The 18016-nt window shown below is 36.5% G+C and overlaps 1 protein-coding gene and 1 long non-coding RNA gene across 2 annotated transcripts; one reads left to right on the top strand and one right to left on the bottom strand.

The window, feature by feature from the left end:
- Window positions 1-4327: 4327 nt before the first annotated feature.
- LOC120087940 (diacylglycerol O-acyltransferase 3) lies at window positions 4328-6034 on the bottom strand. The gene is made up of 2 exons (XM_039044961.1): window positions 5569-6034; window positions 4328-5222 (listed from the first exon to the last, which is right to left on the bottom strand). The coding sequence occupies exons 1-2, from the start codon at window positions 5947-5949 to the stop codon at window positions 4611-4613; spliced, it is 993 nt and encodes a 330-aa protein (XP_038900889.1). The 5' UTR covers window positions 5950-6034; the 3' UTR covers window positions 4328-4610.
- Window positions 6035-12883: 6849 nt separating this feature from the next.
- LOC120087946 lies at window positions 12884-13763 on the top strand. The gene is made up of 2 exons (XR_005484734.1): window positions 12884-13375; window positions 13469-13763. It is a non-coding gene; the product is annotated as an uncharacterized LOC120087946 (long non-coding RNA).
- Window positions 13764-18016: the final 4253 nt, after the last annotated feature.

The following is an 18016-nucleotide window of genomic DNA, read 5'->3' on the forward strand; positions in this document are numbered from 1 at the left end:
ATATATTTTAAAAGGTATTGTAATTAAAGTGTGGGGTGAGGAAAATTGAACCTCAAACCACGAGGTTGATAGTATGAACATTATGCCAATTGAAGTACACTCTTGTTGGCAATAGTAAAAACTATTTCAAAACCTCCAATTAGCTACAATCAACACTATTTAAAACCTCAATTTGCTACAGTATTTACTATTTATTACAGTTTTTTACTATTTGACATTCATCATTTTTTTTATTATTTGCTACAATGTTTACTATTTCTTTCTCAAACTAAAATAGTTTAAATCTCAAACATATACTATTATAACTAGACTAAAATAATCTACACCACAAACACAAACTATCATAACTCAACTATAATAACCTAAGATTATAATAACTAACTCATTGCCCCAAATGCCCTCTTTGTATCCAAATAAAAACTCCAACTACCAAAACCAAATGGTTGTCTTACCTTTTCCATACAAACCTAGAAAATTCTCATATCCAATCTCACACTTTGATCAAAATTTTCTCTGTTTTTTTAATCAAAATTCTGATATCTGAACTTATTTTTGATCTTCCTTACATACATAACCACATTTTACTCAACAGAGAAAAATATCCGAGCTTAATAGATCAATAAAATCCAACACTTCTCAATCACCAATTATTCATATATCTTTCTATTCAAGTGTTTCCTTTATTTGAACAAATTGAATTTGAACAAACTTTGTGTCCAAATATAAACTCCACTACCAAAACCAAATAGATGTGTTATCTTTTCCACGAAAACCTAGAAAATTCTCATATCTAATCTCACACTTTAATCCAAATTTATTTTCCTTCTTCCTTACATACATAACCTCAACAAATCAAAAAAAAAAAAAAAAAAAAAAAAAAAAAAAAAAAAAAAAAAAAAAAAAAAAAAAAAAATCCTACGTCCAAACTTATAGACCAATACAATTTAACCTTTCTCGTGCACCACCAATTATCTAAATAACTTTCTATTCAAGTTTTTCCTTATTTGAACAAACTTTATGTTCAAATAAAACCCCATCTACCATTACCAAAAGGATTTCTTGCGTTTTCTGCACAAACCTAGAAACTTTTATTCGCCAACCTAACACTTTAATAAAAAAAAAAAAATCTCTTATACTAATTTATTTTCCTTCGTCCTTCCACACATAACAATTTAATCCAACAAATAAAAAAAATATCGTCCATTCGAACTTATAGACCAATACAATCCAACTTCTCTAGAGTACTAGTTATCAAATTTCCTTTCTATTCAAGTGTTTCCTTTATTTGAATAAATTGAATTTGAACCCTTCTCGTGCACCACCAATTATCCAAATAACTTTCTATTCAAAATTTTCCTTTATTTGAACAAACTTTGTGGCCAAATAAAACCCCAACAATCATTACCAAATGGATGTCTTGTGTTTCCTACACAAACCTAAAAAATTCTATTCGCCAACCCAACACTTCAATTAAAAATTCTCTTATATAAACTTATTTTCTTTCGTCCTTCCATACATAACAATTTAACCCAACAAATAAAAGAATATCGTCCACCGATCTTATAGACCAATACAATCCAACTTCTCTAGAGCACCAATTATCAAAATTCCTTTCTATTCAAATGTTTCCTTTATTTGAATAAATTAAATTTGAACAAACTTTATGTCCAAATAAAAACTCCGACTACCAAAACCAAATGGATGTCTTAACTTTTCCATGCAAACTTAAAAAATCTCATATCCACTCTCATACTCCAATTCTCTTATCCAAACTTATTTTCCTTCTTCCATACAACCATATCCACTTAACTCAAAAAAAAAGTTGTGCATCCGAGCTTATAGACCAATACAATCCAACTCTTCTCGACACCAATTATCAAAATACCTTTCTATTCAAGTGTTCCCTTTTATTTGAACAAACTAGATGTCCAAATAAAAACTTCAATTACCGAAAGCAAATGGATGTCTTACGTTTTCCAAACAAAGCTAGAAAATTTTCATCCAATCTCACACTTTAATCCAAATTCTCTAATCTAAATAACTTTCTATTCAAGTTTTTCCTTTATTTGAACAAACTTTGTGTACAAATAAAAATATCAACTACCATTACAAAATGGATGTCTTGCATTTATGGCACAAACCTAGAAAGTTTTATTCGCCAACCCAACACTTTAATAAAAAATTCTCTTATACTAACTTATTTTCCTTCATCCTTTCATGCATAACAACTTAACTCAACAATAAAAAAATATCAGCCATCTGAGCTTATAGACCAATACTTCTCCAGAGCACCAATTATCAAAATACCTTCTATTCAAGTGTTTCCTTTATTTGAACAAAACAATTTGAACAAACTTTGTATCCAAAAAAAAACTCCAATTACAAAAACCAAATGGATGACTTAACTTTTCAACACAAACAAAGAAAATTATCATATTCAATCTCACAATTTAATCCAAATTCTCTTATCCCAACTTATTTTCCATAATCATTTGGAAAACTCTATTAACCCAACCCAAATAAATAAAAATTATCTTCTAAAATAAATAAATAAATAAAAATTGTATGAATTGTATTAATACATGGGTTCACCTAAAGTTAATTTAAGTTGAAGTAAACCAACTCGAACATATTACTAAGTCGTAAAGCATATATTTTATAATTTTTTTGGATTATTTGTACTATTAGAATTTTAAAGCATCTATTTTCTTTTGTTTTTTAACATAATTTTTCATAATAGAAATCGAAATTGCAAATAAGAGTTTTTCATATATATATTGCCTATCTTGCTTTGAGAATGCTTAGTACTATTATTGTCTTATGTTCATTCTCAATCAATATAGTTTTATTTTTTTTACTAAGTAACAAAATAACAAATAGAGATTCAAAATTTTCCAAATCCTTTTTTTTCCCTCTCATGTTAGTTTCGTCGTTGAATTTTGCAGAATGAGACATGTAGAAGAGTTAAAGATGCATTGAATTATTTTTTATTTCATGCCGACTTGAAAATATGGAGGCATTCTCAAATCCTCGTTCTAACCAAATATGTCAGTTTAGTCCTACTTCATCCAACAAATTATTCGAAGTAATTAATTTATTTTACTTCACTAATTTTGATCGAATGCTCCAAATGATTCTTCCAAAAAACTCATTTCTTCTTCCAAAGTGGCTACCAAAGGTTCTTAGGAAGAAATTTTCATGTTTAACCTCATGTTCAATTAAGATAATTTTTTTTAGCTCAAAAATTGCGAATATGGTGACCAAATATTGAACTATCAATCTTGGAATTGGTGATTAGTGCAAATCAATGGAGCATAATTCACTAGTGATGTATGTACACAAAACAAATATAAATTAAATAGTTGAAAAAATTTGGGATGAGCAATTGATTGGTGCATGTTATTGTGATCAAAATGTAGCATTAGCATTGATTGGTGCATGTTATTGTGATGAAAATGTAGCATTAGCAATGTAAAACATATGTAGTTAGAGGATACCTTTTAAAAGAATGTCTACCAAACTCCCTCTAATACTTGAATGGGTTATAATTCTTTGTGTTTGATAGAGTTTTGATGCATTAATGTCTACAAAATACCCACCAATGCTTGGCCTGTGTTTCTTTGGGAGGATTGGACTTTGGCCTAGCCCAATCATAAGGAGGCTTTAGGTATACAACTTAACTTACACATAATGAAAGTTCCCGGTACTTGTTGCAAGAACAGATTTTTCCCCAAAAAAATATTTGTTTGAATCTTCTTTCCATCTCTAATATTTTAAAAAGTAAACTATTTTGGTCAATACTAAAATTTACCATGTCGGTCGCAGACCAACCATAAACCATACACTACATTGTTGGTTTTTATTCTTGGTCAATATTTGTGTTCCATCGTTAAAATGGTACATAATTTGAAAATTGAATGATATCCATAACAATATTTTACCATATGAAAAAAAAATGATATCAAGCTATTTATATCTCAATATAATAATTAAAAAATAAATAAATTAGTATTCAGAAGACTCTAATTTCAATATTTTTGAACAAATGCAAACAAATAACATAAAATGAAAGTTTCCAATTTTTCTCAAGTATTTGCCTGAATCTTATTTCCATCTTTAATATTATAAAAAGCAAACTTTTTTTGGTCAATACTAAAACTTACAATGTCGGTCGCAGACCAACAATAAACCATAACTACAATGTTGGTTTCTTTCCTAGTCAATATAGTTGATCAATCCTTAAATCGTTAAAATAGTACATAGTTTAAAAGTCGAAAATGAGATCTTTAACAATTTTCATAATATGAAGGAGAAAAAAACATCAAGCTGTTCATATCTCAATATAATATTTAAAACATAAGTAAATTAGTATTCACAAGACTCTTAATTTCAATATTTTTTATCAAAGGACCCAACTCAAATTTCATGATTGAGTTGAGATTGAAATTGTCTAGCTCCAATGGATGGAAAAATTTAAAATCCTAAAAGTTGGTTTCAGTCCAAAAACTTCCTCATCCCAACCCAACTCAGTATAACTCAAAATAGAAGATGATTAACTTTTTACAAATTCATCAAAAAAGCTGCACTAAATTTTACTTCTATGATGTGTATCAATCAGATTTTGCAGGTGCAAACCTGGATTGTTGCTGCCCCCTTTCTTGTCCTAGATATTCAGCTACAATTCTACCAACATCCTCCACTCCAACTCCAATGCACAGAGGATTTTGTATGTCAAGAGCACCAGAAACTCTTACATTTGGTCCATCTCTACATTTTCCCATGCATTTACACCCACAAACAGCACCATCAGCCCCCATCACCCTCCCAAATTCCTCCATCAATGCTGCTGCTCCTGCCTTCTTGCACTTGTTTCCCATACACACTTCAATCCTCCCTACAGATGTCGATACACCGACATTTCCGGATTTTGAATTGAGAAGTTGGGTTTGCAACGGAGGAGGCAATGTTGATCCTTGAATGGCATTGGTTTGGTATTGATCTGGGAATGGCTGCGAAAGCGCCTTCCTTATTCGGTAGCTTTTGTTGATCATATGGGCTTCATTGTCACTGGATTCAGAGGATGAAAATGATGAGTCGTGAATGGTTTGTGCTCGAGCTGCTTTTAGCTTGGCCTTCTCTAATTTCTTCTTCCTTTTCTGTTCCTTCTCCTCTGATTTTAGCTGTTGGAGTTGTCTTGTCAATGCCTCTCTTGTTTCCTCAATCTGCAATCAAAGGAACAACAATCCGATCAATGAATGTTATAAGCCAATCTATGCAGCCAAAACAAACACCACAAAGAAATCATTAATGGAGATCGAGTTCTAGTGCCATTCTCTCGACGATCGAGCAGAAACAGAAGAATTTCACGGCGAATAAATGTAAAGAAATTTCAAGTCCAAATTGAACTCAACATGAATGATAAATACTAGTCTTAATTCGGATAAAGAGAAGGGAAACATCCTAATTATTCAACCGGTACATAGCAAGTGGCGCGAGCAAACAGGAACTGAATCAATAGATTCTAAAAACGATTGAGACAACGATAGATTCCAGAATAGTTCAACTTACAGAGAAGCGATCCGCCTGAAATTCGCCGATCGAGCCATGATCGAGATGAAACAATAAGCTCGATTCATAATCCGTAGCGGACAATCCTTTCAACAATTTCAATTTCTTCTTCACCGCCTCCTTCTCCTTCTTCAACCTCCCGCCATGGCACGTCGGTCCAACATAATATCGTAAATGACCGTCATCGCAAAACCTAGAAGAATCCATATTCCAACGACTGGCGAGCCCTAAAGTGCGAGTTCCAGTACCGACAGAACCACCGGAAATAGACAGGCTACAGGAGGCCCGCCGAGCATCGGCACGGGAGAGCTCGATGGATTGATCAAAATCATGGCGGAAGAAGGCGGAGAGATGCCGGGAAACGGCGCCGGAGACCTCCATGGATTTGGGGAAAAAGGGTTCGACACAAGTGATCGATTGAAGATTTGTCGAGAAAAAGGGAAGCGAGGAGTCGAATTTGAAACTAAACCGAGATTCGTTGTCAACAAAGGGTGAAATAGTGATGATGTGGCGTATTTTGATTGAAGAGATTGAAGACCTCGTGGCAACGCTCGTGGAGCACGAGCTTTTTGCATTCCCGCCCGAGCGCGGCGTTAACTTCTGCCGTTGGATGAATGTTACCTGGATCGGATGGCTGGTAGATAAACTATGTGGAAACACGTAGGATGCTGACCTGGTGGGCTTTGAGTTTTGGGGCTTTCTCTAGCAGAGTACAGATATAAATGTGGTTTTTTCCTTTGACATAAATAAAACGTGGCTTTAATTTATTTAGATGATTGTTTTTTGTTAAGAAAAAATTACTAACTCTTTCAAAACGTGGTTGAATTTTATCTTTTTTTAAAAGAATAAATAAATTAATTAATTAAACCAAGAACAAACTATATAAAACAAATATCTTAAATAAAACAAAGAACACTATGTTGGAACCAATTACCCCAAAATATATTCTTCAAACCCCTCACAAGGGAATAAGAACTACAAAAGAAATCACAAGGAAACAAGACCTCAGAAGACTTAAGGGCATGAGCAACCCCATTGTAAGCCTTTTTTCTTTTCTTCTTCCTCCTTCTAGCCCTCACGATCCCCTTCACAGTGCTTTTTCCACCGCCGCCTCCTCACGACGAGGCGCGTTCACGTCTCAGCCCAGCGCGCCTCGTCGTCATCAGTCACCGCCGCCCTCCAAGGTTTTTTTTTTCTCTTCTTTTTCGGCCAACCTCTTGCTTCAAGTGTGCTCGTCTTCGTTGTTGACCAAGCCCGCGCCTGCCGAAGGCACTGAAGTCGCAATCCTGCTATGCTCTCACCGGTCCGTCGACCCGAAACGACGATCGAACAACCGAAGTCACGACTCAGAGCCACGTCTCTCTCTCTCTGACGCGCCGTCCTCTTCGTCCACCAGCCACCGGTCTAAACCCAAGCACCATCCGTCAATCTTGGCGTGGTCGGTTCTGGTTACCGTTAAATCGCGGTGGTTCCATCCGATCTGTTTGTTAGGGTAAGTTTCGATTCTCTTTTTGGTAGCCCATCGTCATTTGGAATTCTTGGGCCTAAGCTAATCTTCACCCATGGAATTTGTGGTTGGTTTCAGAAACGCGTGGCAGTGAAAGAAGTTTTCGAGCGGAGTAAGGGTTTGTTTTGGGATAGTTCGTTATCCCGAGGAAAGTGGTATATTGCCGGTATTGCCCTAAGATCTTGATAAGTCTGCTAGTCAGAAGGAAAATTCTTATGTCATTGTATGTATGAGTAAAATGTGCTAAAGTTTGATGAATGGGTAACTGTGATTAAGTTTGATGTATGGGTAACTGTGCTGAAGTTTGATGTATGGGTAACTGTGATAAAGTTTGATGCTGATTCATGGCCTTGATTGCATGCTTATGTCTGTCTGACATTTTAATGACTGTTAGTGTTAAGATTCATAGTCTTGATTGCATGCTTATGTCCATTTGAAATTTTAGCAATTGGTGTCACTACTTATGAAAGTGTGCCTTCAGGTTCGCCCCTTATGCCTATGCCTATGTCTACGCTTATAATGCCCTTGTGCATTTAGTCCAATGGAAAGACTAACAGATCATTGAGTGGGCCCAGTAGTGGGTCGCTTACTGAATATACTTTTATACTCACCCTTTTCTTTTCCTATTTTTTCAGGTAAGGGTAATGATAGACCGGTGCATGACAAGAGAGATTCGTGACCCGACCATTAGGACGACTTACTGCTTTCGCACTTAGTGTCATGTTTTGGAGTCTGGTTTAGGAGTTAAGCGTTAGTTGGGTTAGGGGTAACCCGAACGGTAAATTTTATTTTATTTTATTTTTGTTTTAGTTTATTTATTTATATTTTCTTACCTTTGCTCATTTGAGCATTATTAAATAAAATTCCGGCTCTTTTATTTATTTGATTAGAAAAAAAATGTACGTTAAGCCTATGCATGCATGAAATAGCGTCCTAGAAATAGGTAGGAAAGTAGGGTCGTTACAGTTGGTATTAGAGCCTAAGTTTTAGGTTTTGTAGACTGACTTACATCGTGAGTCCAATCTGTTTCTTATGGCCATAAATGGATCTTTCGTCATCGCCAGGTATGTTGTTTAAAGTCCTTTAGGGAAATATATATGAAATCTTACCTGTTGTATAGTCGTTTGATGGTTTGCCTTACTAGTGTGTATTAAAGCATTGCGTGTGGTCACCGGGTATGGCGCCACGAACTAGAGGAAGGGGCAGCCGAGGTAAGAAAGAAGTTGGGGAGCGGGACCCTGACCTACAAGAACTCGAGGTGCAGAGCCAAGAGGTGCGAAACCCGCTACCTCGGCCTTCTGTTTTAAGTCAACTTGGAAGAAGGTTAGACTAAGAAGCGGGCCTCGAGCTTCGACTGTGCCCTCGCCATGACCGTCATCATCAGATATTCTAGTAGAATATACGGATATGGCTGCAGCCATTGGGAATGTCGTCACGCAGGTCGTAATAGGACAGTTAAGGGGTATGGTGGCTGAGTAGGTAGCTCGCCCAGTCATAGCAGGCGCCGTCCTCGTCAGTCCCGTTACTACCAGTTCAGAATCAGGATAGGACCACGAATCGGTCCGTGGCAGGCCCTTCCTTGGAGGCCGGATACCTATGAGATTTCAAGAAGTATGATCCCCCAATGTTTAACGGGTCCCTGAAAGACCCCACAAATGCAGAATTGTGGTTGTCACTATTGAGGGGATTTTTCAGTACATGAGGTGTCCAGAGGAGCAGAAGCTGTAGTGTGCCGCTTTCGTTCTCATCGATAATGCCAAGCGCTAGTGGCGCTTGGACTCCGGGACAGGGTGCGAGGTATTGTGCAAGCTCTAGAACATTCCATCTACGTCGCAACTTTCCGAGTGGCAGCACGAGTGGCCTGTCCTTCAGGGATAGAGTTCCTGAAGTCCTTGACGGAGGAACCGGCCCTCGACTAGAAGAGGAAAGTTAAGTAGAAAACTTCGGGACCTTCTGCGAAGTTTGAAGGGAAAGACCCACCGGCCCTCGACTAGAGTACAAGTAGGTCGGTAGGCACACCCAACGGCAGGCTTGCTTCAGGAGAAGTTTGAAGGGAAAGACCGGTGTGCAAGTCGTGCGGGAAGCGTCATTGGGGACATTGTCTGATTGGCACAGGGACTTGTTTCAGATGTAAGCAGATAGGGCATACGGTGGATCAATGCCCTTGTAGTGGTTCCAGAAGTGTAGGGGGTCAGCCCCCGAGTTCGTATCAGGGTAGTTCAAACCGACAGCAGCAACAGGGTCGAGTCTATGCCACCAGTCGTCGGAAAGCTGAGCACCCAGGAACAATGGTGACAGGTACGCTCCCAATCTTGGGGTACTATGTCTTAGCATTGTTTGACTCTGGCTCATTTCACTCTTTCATTTCTTCATTGTTCGTAAAGCATGTTATATTAGTTTTGGAACCCTTGGGTTATGTTTTATCAGTGTCTACACCGTCAGGAGAGATTATGATAGCAAGGGAAAAGATAAAAGCGTGTCAGTTAAAAATAGCGAACCGCACCCTTGATGTGACTTTGATAGTGTTAGACATGCATGATTTCGACGTAATTCTGGGCATGGATTGGTTGGCTGCCAACCATGCTAGCATAGACTGTTCTCGTAAGGAGGTGAACTTTAACCCCCCTAGGGAAGCCAATTTTAAGTTCAAAGGGGCCAGGCGGTAGTTTTACCCAAAGTGATTTCAGCGGTAAAGGCCAAGAGATTGATTAACTAAGGTGTCTGGAGTATCTTGGCTAGCATAGTTGACACAAAAGAAACCGAGATTGCATTAACCTCTGAGCCAGTTGTGAGAGATTATCCCCATGTATTTCCGGAAGAACTTCCAGGATTGCCTCCATCAATGGAGATTGATTTTACGATCGAACTGGAGCCAGGCACTATTCCTATATCCAAAGCTCCGTACAGAATGGCTCCGGCAGAATTGAAAGAACTGAAGGTTCAATTGCAGGAACTGCTTGATAAAGGGTTCATACGACTCAGTGTTTCTCCGTAGGGTGCACCAGTGTTGTTTGTGAAGTTAAAGGATGGGTCATTTCGTCTATGCATAGACTATAGGGAGTTGAATAAGGTGACCATCAAGAACAAGTACACGCTTCCTAGAATCGATGACCTGTTTGACCAGATACAGGGTTCTACTGTATTTTTCAAGATTTACCTACGGTCAGGTTACCATCAGCTGAGGATCAAAGATAGTGATATTCTGAAGACTGCATTCCGATTCAGATACGGGTATTACGAGTTCATTGTAATGTCTTTAATCTGACCAATGCTCTAGCAGTATTCATGGATTTGATGAACCGGGTTTTCAGGGACTTCTTGGACACCTTTGTAATCGTTTTTATTGATGACATTTTGGTCTACTCCAATATAGAGGCGGAACACGAGAAACATCTTAGGAAGGTCCTAGGAACGCTGAGGGAAAACAAACTGTATGCAAAGTTTTTTAAGTGCGAGTTTTGGCTACGGAAGGTGTCCTTCCTTGGGCACGTGGTGTTGAAAGACGAGGTTTCAGTGGATCCAGCTAAGTTTGAGGCTATTACCAATTGGCCCCACCCTACAACGGTCAGTGAGGTGCGCAGTTTCCTGGGATTGGTTGGGTACTATCGTAGGTTTGTAGAGAATTTCTCTTGCATGGTCGCATTGCTGACTCAACTAACTAGGAAGGGAGCTTCGTTTATTTGGAGCAAAACTTGTGAGGATAGTTTTCAGGACCTCATGCAAAGGTTGGTTTCAACACCAGTTCTCACCATACCAGATGACTCCAGGAACTTCGTGATCTGCAGTGATGCTTCTAAGAAGGGTTTGGGTTGTGTGTTTATGCAATATGGTAGAGTGGTCGCCTATGCCTCCCGCCAGTTGAAAAACCATGAACGAAACTATCCTACCCACGACTTAGAATTGGCAGCGGTGGTGTTTACCCTGAAGATCTGGAAGCACTACTTGTACGGGGTAAAGATCCAAGTTTTCATCGACCATAAGAGTCTAAAATACTTCTTCACCCAGAAAGAGTTAAACATGAGGCAGCACAGGTGGCTCGAGTTAGTAAAGGATTAAGACTGCGAGATCCTCTACCACCCAAATAAGGCGAATGTGGTAGCCGATGCCCTCAATCGAAAGGTCGCTCATTCGGTCACCTTAATCACTAAGCAGGTTTAGTTGTGTAAGGATCTGGAGCAAGCAGAGAACGTGGTGGCAGTGGGGGATGTCACTTCGCAGCTAGCTTAGTTGACAGTTGAACCAACCTTGAGGCAGAGGATTATTGTTGCACAGCAGGGTGATCCGAACTTGGTTCAGAAATGTTGTTAGGTAGGGTCGGGCTAGGCAAGTGAATTTTCTGTGTCGGTGGACAAGGGTCTTTTGTATCAAGGACGAATGTGCGTCCCAGCAGATAATGGCTTGAAAGGGGAACTGTTGATAGAAGCTCACAACTCTCCATTCTCGATGCTTCCAGGTAGTACCAAATTATACCAAGATGTGAAGCGGTATTGCTGGTGGCTCAATATGAAAAGGGAGATAGCTGACTATGTCAACAGATGTTTAGTCTGTTAGCAGGTGAAGGCCCTGAGGCAGAAGATAGCAGGCTTGCTACAGCCATTGGATGTGCTAGAATGGAAATGGGAGAGCGTGGATATGGATTTTATCATGGGTTTGCCTAGGATAGCAAAAGGTCTCAGTGATTTGTGATAGACAAACTCACCAAGGTGACACATTTTATTTCAGGAAAGCCTACATACGCGGTGAGTAAATGGGCTCAGCTATATATGAAGGAGATAGTAAGATTGCATGGTGTGTCAATATCAATTGTGTCTGACAGGGACCCTCGTTTCACCTCCAGTTTTTGGAAGAGCCTCAAGGCAGCTTTAAGGTTGTGGTTGAACTTCAGTACAGCTTTTCACCCCTAAACTGATGGGTAAACAGAACGTTTAAATTAGACATTGGAGGACATGTTGCGCGCTTGTGCGTTGGAATTCTCAGGGGGTTGGGACTCCCTCTTGCATTTGGCAGAGTTTGCTTATAATAATAGCTATCAGGCTACCATTGGCATGTCGACATTTGAAGCTCTTTACGGCAGAGGTTGCAGGTCTTCTGTTTGCTGGGGTGAGATTAGGGAGAGGAAACTGGTGAGAATTGAGTTAATGGAGTTGACGAATGAAGGCATGCAGAAGATTAGGGCTAGAATACTAGCAGGGCAAAGTAGACAGAAAAGTTACGCCGATGTTAGGCGTAAAGATCTGGAGTTCGAGGTAGGTGACAAAATGTTCCTGAAAGTGGCACTGATGAAGGGTGTCCTAAGATTCGGGAAAAAGGGTAAGCTAAGTCCGCGTTTTATAGGGCCCTTCGAGATCTTGGAGCGAGTCGGCTCTGTGGCTTACCATTTGGCCTTGCCATCGTCTCTCTCCGCGATCCATAATGTATGTCTCTATGCTGAGAAAGTATTTAACGGACCCCTCTCATGTGGTAGACTTTGAGCCCTTGCAGCTGAATGAAAACTTGAGTTACGAGGAGAAGCCTGCGCAAATTGTGACTAGGGAGGTGAAAGTTTTGCGCAGCAAGGAGGTGCCACTGGTGAAGGTTCTGTGGCAGAAGCATCAATTTAAGGAAGCAACTTGGGAGCGAGAGGACGAGATGAGAGCACTGCATCCAGAGCTCTTTCAGGATTAGAACTTTCGAGGACGAAAGTTTATTAAGGGGAGAAGAGTGTGACGCCCCAAAGATTTATGCATATATATGTTTATAAAAAAAAAAGGTTAATAGTTAAATTAAAGAAAATAGAAGGGAAAGTAGGGTTATAAACGAGGGTTTAGGGAACCTCGGTTTGCGTGCAAGAAAGAAAAAAATCCTTTTTTCTTTTTTTATTTTTTTCTTCCTTCTTCTAGCCCTCACGATCCCCTTCACAGTGCTTTTTCCGCCGCCCCCTTCTTATGCCTCAGCCCAGCGCGCCTCATCGTCGTCAGTCGTCGCCGCCCTCTAGGGTTTTCTTTTTCTCTTCTTTTCCGGCCAACCTCCTGCTTCCAGCTGTACGAGGAGCTGTGCTCATCTTCGCCGTCGACCAAGCCCGCGCCTGCCGAATCCGCCAAAGTCGCGATCCTACTGTGCTCTCACCGGTCTATCAACCTAAAACGACGATCGAATAGCCGAAGTCGTGACTCAGAGCCACCTCTCTCTCTCTCTCTCTGTTGCGCCGTCCTCTTTGTTCGCCAGCCGCCGATCTAAACCCAAGCGCTGTCCGTCAGTCTTGGCGCGGTCGGTTCTAGTTACTGTTGAATCGTGGTGGTTCCATCCGATCTGTCTGTTAAGGTAAGTTTTGATTCCCTTTCTGGTAGCACATCGTCGTTTGGAATTTTTGGGCCTAAACTAATCTTCACCCATGGAATTTGTGGTTGGTTTCAGGAATGTGTGGCGGTGAAGGAAGTTTTCAAGTTTTCAAGTAGAGTAAGGATTTGTTTTGGGACGGTTCGTTATCCCGAGGTAAGTGGTTTACTGCCGGTATTGCTCTAAGATCTTGATAGGCCGGCTAGTTAGAAGGAAAATTTTTATGTCACTGTATGTATGAGTAAAATGTGCTAAAGTTTGATGTATGGGTAACTGTGATAAAGTTTGATGTATGGGTAACTGTGATAAAGTTTGATGTATGGGTAACTGTGATAAAGTTTGATGTTGATTTATGGCCTTGATTGCATGCTTATGTCCATTTGAGATTTTAGTGACTGTTAGTATTGCCATTGGGCTATGCACATCGCATGTTGTGAGCCTTCGGGCCCACACCCTAAGCTTATGTGCGGTGTCCTTTTGGGACTACCACTTATGTTTATGCATGTGACCTTTGGTGTCACTACTTATGAAAACGTGCCTTCGGGTTCGCCCCTTATGCCTATGCCTATGTCTACGCCTATGATGCCCTTGTGTACTTTGGTCCAATGGAAAGACTAACAGATCATTGAGTGGGCCCAGTAGTGGGCCGTTTACTGAGTATACTTTTATACTCACCCTTTTCTTTTCCTATTTTTTCAAGTAAGGGTAATGATAGACCGGTGCATGACCCGACCATTAGGACGACTTACTGCTTTCACACTTAGTGTCATGTTTTGGAGTCTGGTTTAGGAATTAGGCATTTTAAACTCTCATGCAATATTCATTAATTTTATTATTTGACTATTTAATTGTTTTCCATTTTAAAGTTGAGTTAGGGGTACTCAAACGGTAAATTTTATTTTATTATTATTTATTTATATTTTCTTACCTTTGCTAATTTGAGCATTATTAAATAAAATTTTGACTCTTTTATTTATTTAATTAAAAAAAAAAAGAAATGTACGTTAAGCCTATGTATGCATAAAGTAGCGTCCTAGAAATAGGTAGGAAAGCAGGGTCGTTACAGAAAACCTTAGGACATGTACTTGACGGACGAGAAAAAAATATCCTTAATAACATTTGGTTTCTTAGATAAGTCCACACAATCTTTGTTAAGGATTTTGATGATCTACAAAAATCTGACTCTACATCCAAAGGGGTTATAAATCTTCAAATATGCATCTTACGACTTAAAAAATCGTCAGACCCTTAAGAGTTTTGATCATCCAACTTCTATGAACAACCTTAAAACCTGCCCCAACTAGAGCCCCCATAAATCACAGATAATCCAATTGAGTCCCTTCTACCCTTTGATTCTCTCCAAGACGTATCACAATTGAGCTTTCAACATCTGATCGCAGGGGGAAGTTATTACTTCAAACTCTCGCAAGCCTAGAGTTAGTTAAAAAGCAAGGTGGCAGCTAAGCGATTTTGATGAACTTCCAACGCCTTTTAGCACTATGTAGATGATAGCTTGAAGATCAATTGTAGTCTCATCTTGACAATAGGACCAAAGCTCTGTCACATGATAATAATGTCTTTGTCCCTCTTTTTTCTATTCAACTTTTTTATCATAAGTTGTGAATAATCCTCAAGACTAACATTAAACCTATTCAACATCGAAGATGCCAATAAGGAATGAAGAAAAAAAATACATATAGAGGAAGAAGACTTATAAGACCACCATATAACATGGCTAAAAGACTCCTCAAGTCTCCTACAAACAAATGTGGTAATTCAAATACTCACTCTATGGGAATATTGGATTCCCCAGAAACAAACAATCCATTTGATTTAAGGTTTTATAGATGTCTGGAAATAAAGGATGTCGGAGAATAAAATGTCTGGAAATCAAAGATGACTGTGTTTGGTTATGTATGAAAATAGGTAAAAATGGGATGAGGATGCCTGGGAATATATATTTATGCAATTATATAATATAAAATTAATCAAAATTAATTTCAATAATTAATTTTTGTTTGTTGATTTATTTTTATTATATTAAGTTATTCTATCAATTTTAAGCCATTAAAATTTAATTAAATTTACCCATTCATCCTCCAGTTTAATATATTTATTATCAATTAAATTTTTTATATTGCACATTTATATTATCAATTTTTATTAAAAAATATTTATAATTTTTAAATATCTATTTTCTTTCTTTTTTTCCTGTAGTTTTGATAATTGAATAGTTAATTAGCTAATTGTTTAAAGTCAATTATAAGTCTTATATATACAAAAGAAATTGATATAAACTAATTGATTTTAAATCGTCAAACAACATTTTTAATTTTTAAAAATAACTATAATTATAGATTAAATTTAGAAGTACAAGTTACAAGATTATTTAATTAAAAAAATTAGTTTATTTTATTATTAATTAATTAATATTTTTTAAAGAAAAAATCCCAAAAATATTTACACTTTACAGCAAAAAGTTCCAAATTGTACTTTTGGAACTTTTTGTTATGAAGTGTAACTATTTTTAAATATATATTTTTATATTTTAAAAGACCCCTTTTTTTAAAGACTAATTGATAATTTTAATAAATAATTTACGATGTTAGTATATATTACCAATAAAAAAAAGATTTAATCAAATATAATTATGGTTATTCATATTTTTTAAAAAAATTATATTAATTCACGATAATATAATAAATTATTACATTAACATTATTATCATTAAAATTAATTATATATGTCAATTATAATTTAATTTAAACATATTTATAAAAATTAAATAAATTAGTCAATATCAACATACAAGGAAAACAAATGAAATGAAAAGCTAAAAAGTAAGAGATAGAAAAACCATTGGAAATTGAGAAAATACACCTATTTAGATGGCTATGAAAAATCTCCATGGATGAAAAAAAAAATGACTTGTAATAATATAATTCTTCAGGTTGAAAACTTGTACCAAACATGGTGATAAAATATGTTTTCCCATTTCCACTTCTTATTCTCATTAACCAAATAGACCATTAAGGGTTTTTTTAAAACTTTTGTACTCAACAATTTTTTTTCTTTGCCTTTTTTTCCCTAGTTTCTTAAGCTTTCAAGTGTTTTTTTCCTCCAAACTTGCATTCATGGTTTAAAATTTTCATTGGAATCTCGAGATTTTAAAGAGCTTGAAATTCTTTTCCCTCCAATTTCGACGAAATTTTAAGATTCAAATTTTGAGAGATTTTGAGAATATTCCGATTCCTATGATTTCGACGAAATTTCGAAATTTCGAGAAAATTTTGATATTTTGAGAAAAATTCTTTCTTTTTTTTTTTTTTTTCATTAACTACACTAGCCCAATTCAAGTTTTTCAATTTTATGGTCTTGATTACAATTTTATAGTTTCACATAACGATGTAATTTTCATCGGGATAAGTCTTTTTATGTATTATTTTTTTAAATTTCCAACTTATCTTAATTTTTAGCTTTATTTTTAGTCCAAAACTTTCATTTCTAAATAAATTGAATTTAGAAAAAACTATAAAAACAACCTATGTTTGTTTTTAACCTTATTTGAATTATTTTCATTAAATTTTCAGATCATTCACCTCAATTGACACAAGTTCTTTTTTCTTTTACCGTTCAAAACTTTCATAATTTTCACATCATTTCATCCCAAAATATTCCTAAATTTTATATTATTTTGTAATTATTTTTTCATTTCTTTTTTTAATTTTTGCTCTCGTATCAATATTTATACATATATTTACAATAGGCATCTAAATGTTGTCTTACTTTATAGAAATTGTGGTTAAAAATGGTCAATTATAGTCTAATTAGGCCACAATGAAAGTTTGATTAACTAATTATAACAATTTCCATCAACTTCCATCATTTTCCATAATTTTTCTCGAAATTTCCATCGATATCGATATTTCTATAAAATTTGAATTTCAATATGTCTATTGACATTGATATTTCAAACTTTTCTTGCATCCTTGATTTAGAACTACTTTAACTCAATTAGATTGCTTCAAAAACTTATGAAAAAATATTTTCCAGGCAAATTTATTTGATTGTTTAGTTATTTAAATTTAAATTGATTAACTAATTAATTAGTCAGTCATGTTAGACATATTTAAATAATAATATATTTAATTAAAGTATGGGTTGTGTATGCAGATTAATAATTTATCATATTTTATTAGATTGTGTATTATGTGATCTAATTAATTAGCGCTCTAGATTCCTAATTGAATATGGACTTAATGAATAGAAACTCATTTATAATTAATTAGGGCTATGGTCCCCGATATACCAAAACAAGCACTCAATCTTTCTTAAATGAAAGATCTCATTTAAGACATTCAGAGCTTTGGTTGGAAGACAATAGTCGCTTGTCGTCAATTTTGCAATGAAATCTAATATGTTATTCTTGACAATTTAGCATTAATGATCCTAGTGTTATATCTATTTAATAAAGATTTAAAGTATTTATGATAACAAGTGGTATCAAAGCATGAATTTCAGGTTGAATTGTCGGTTTATATTCGTTTTCCACTGGGATTTTGATTCCATTTTGGTTTCGGTTAAAGAATTAAAGAGAGTTTAAAGAATTAAAGAAAAAAAGAAGAA

Source organism: Benincasa hispida, chromosome 1 (assembly GCF_009727055.1).
Source record: "Benincasa hispida cultivar B227 chromosome 1, ASM972705v1, whole genome shotgun sequence".
NCBI lineage: Eukaryota > Viridiplantae > Streptophyta > Magnoliopsida > Cucurbitales > Cucurbitaceae > Benincasa > Benincasa hispida.

Excerpts from the sequence above, each read along its gene's own strand:
- LOC120087940 (XM_039044961.1), bottom strand. The coding sequence starts at position 5,949 with ATGGAGGTCTCCGGCGCCGTTTCCCGGCATCTCTCCGCCTTCTTCCGC. Across the intron at positions 5,223-5,568 it reads TTCAGGCGGATCGCTTCTCT|ATTGAGGAAACAAGAGAGGC; the intron begins GTAAGTTGAACT and ends CTTTGATTGCAG.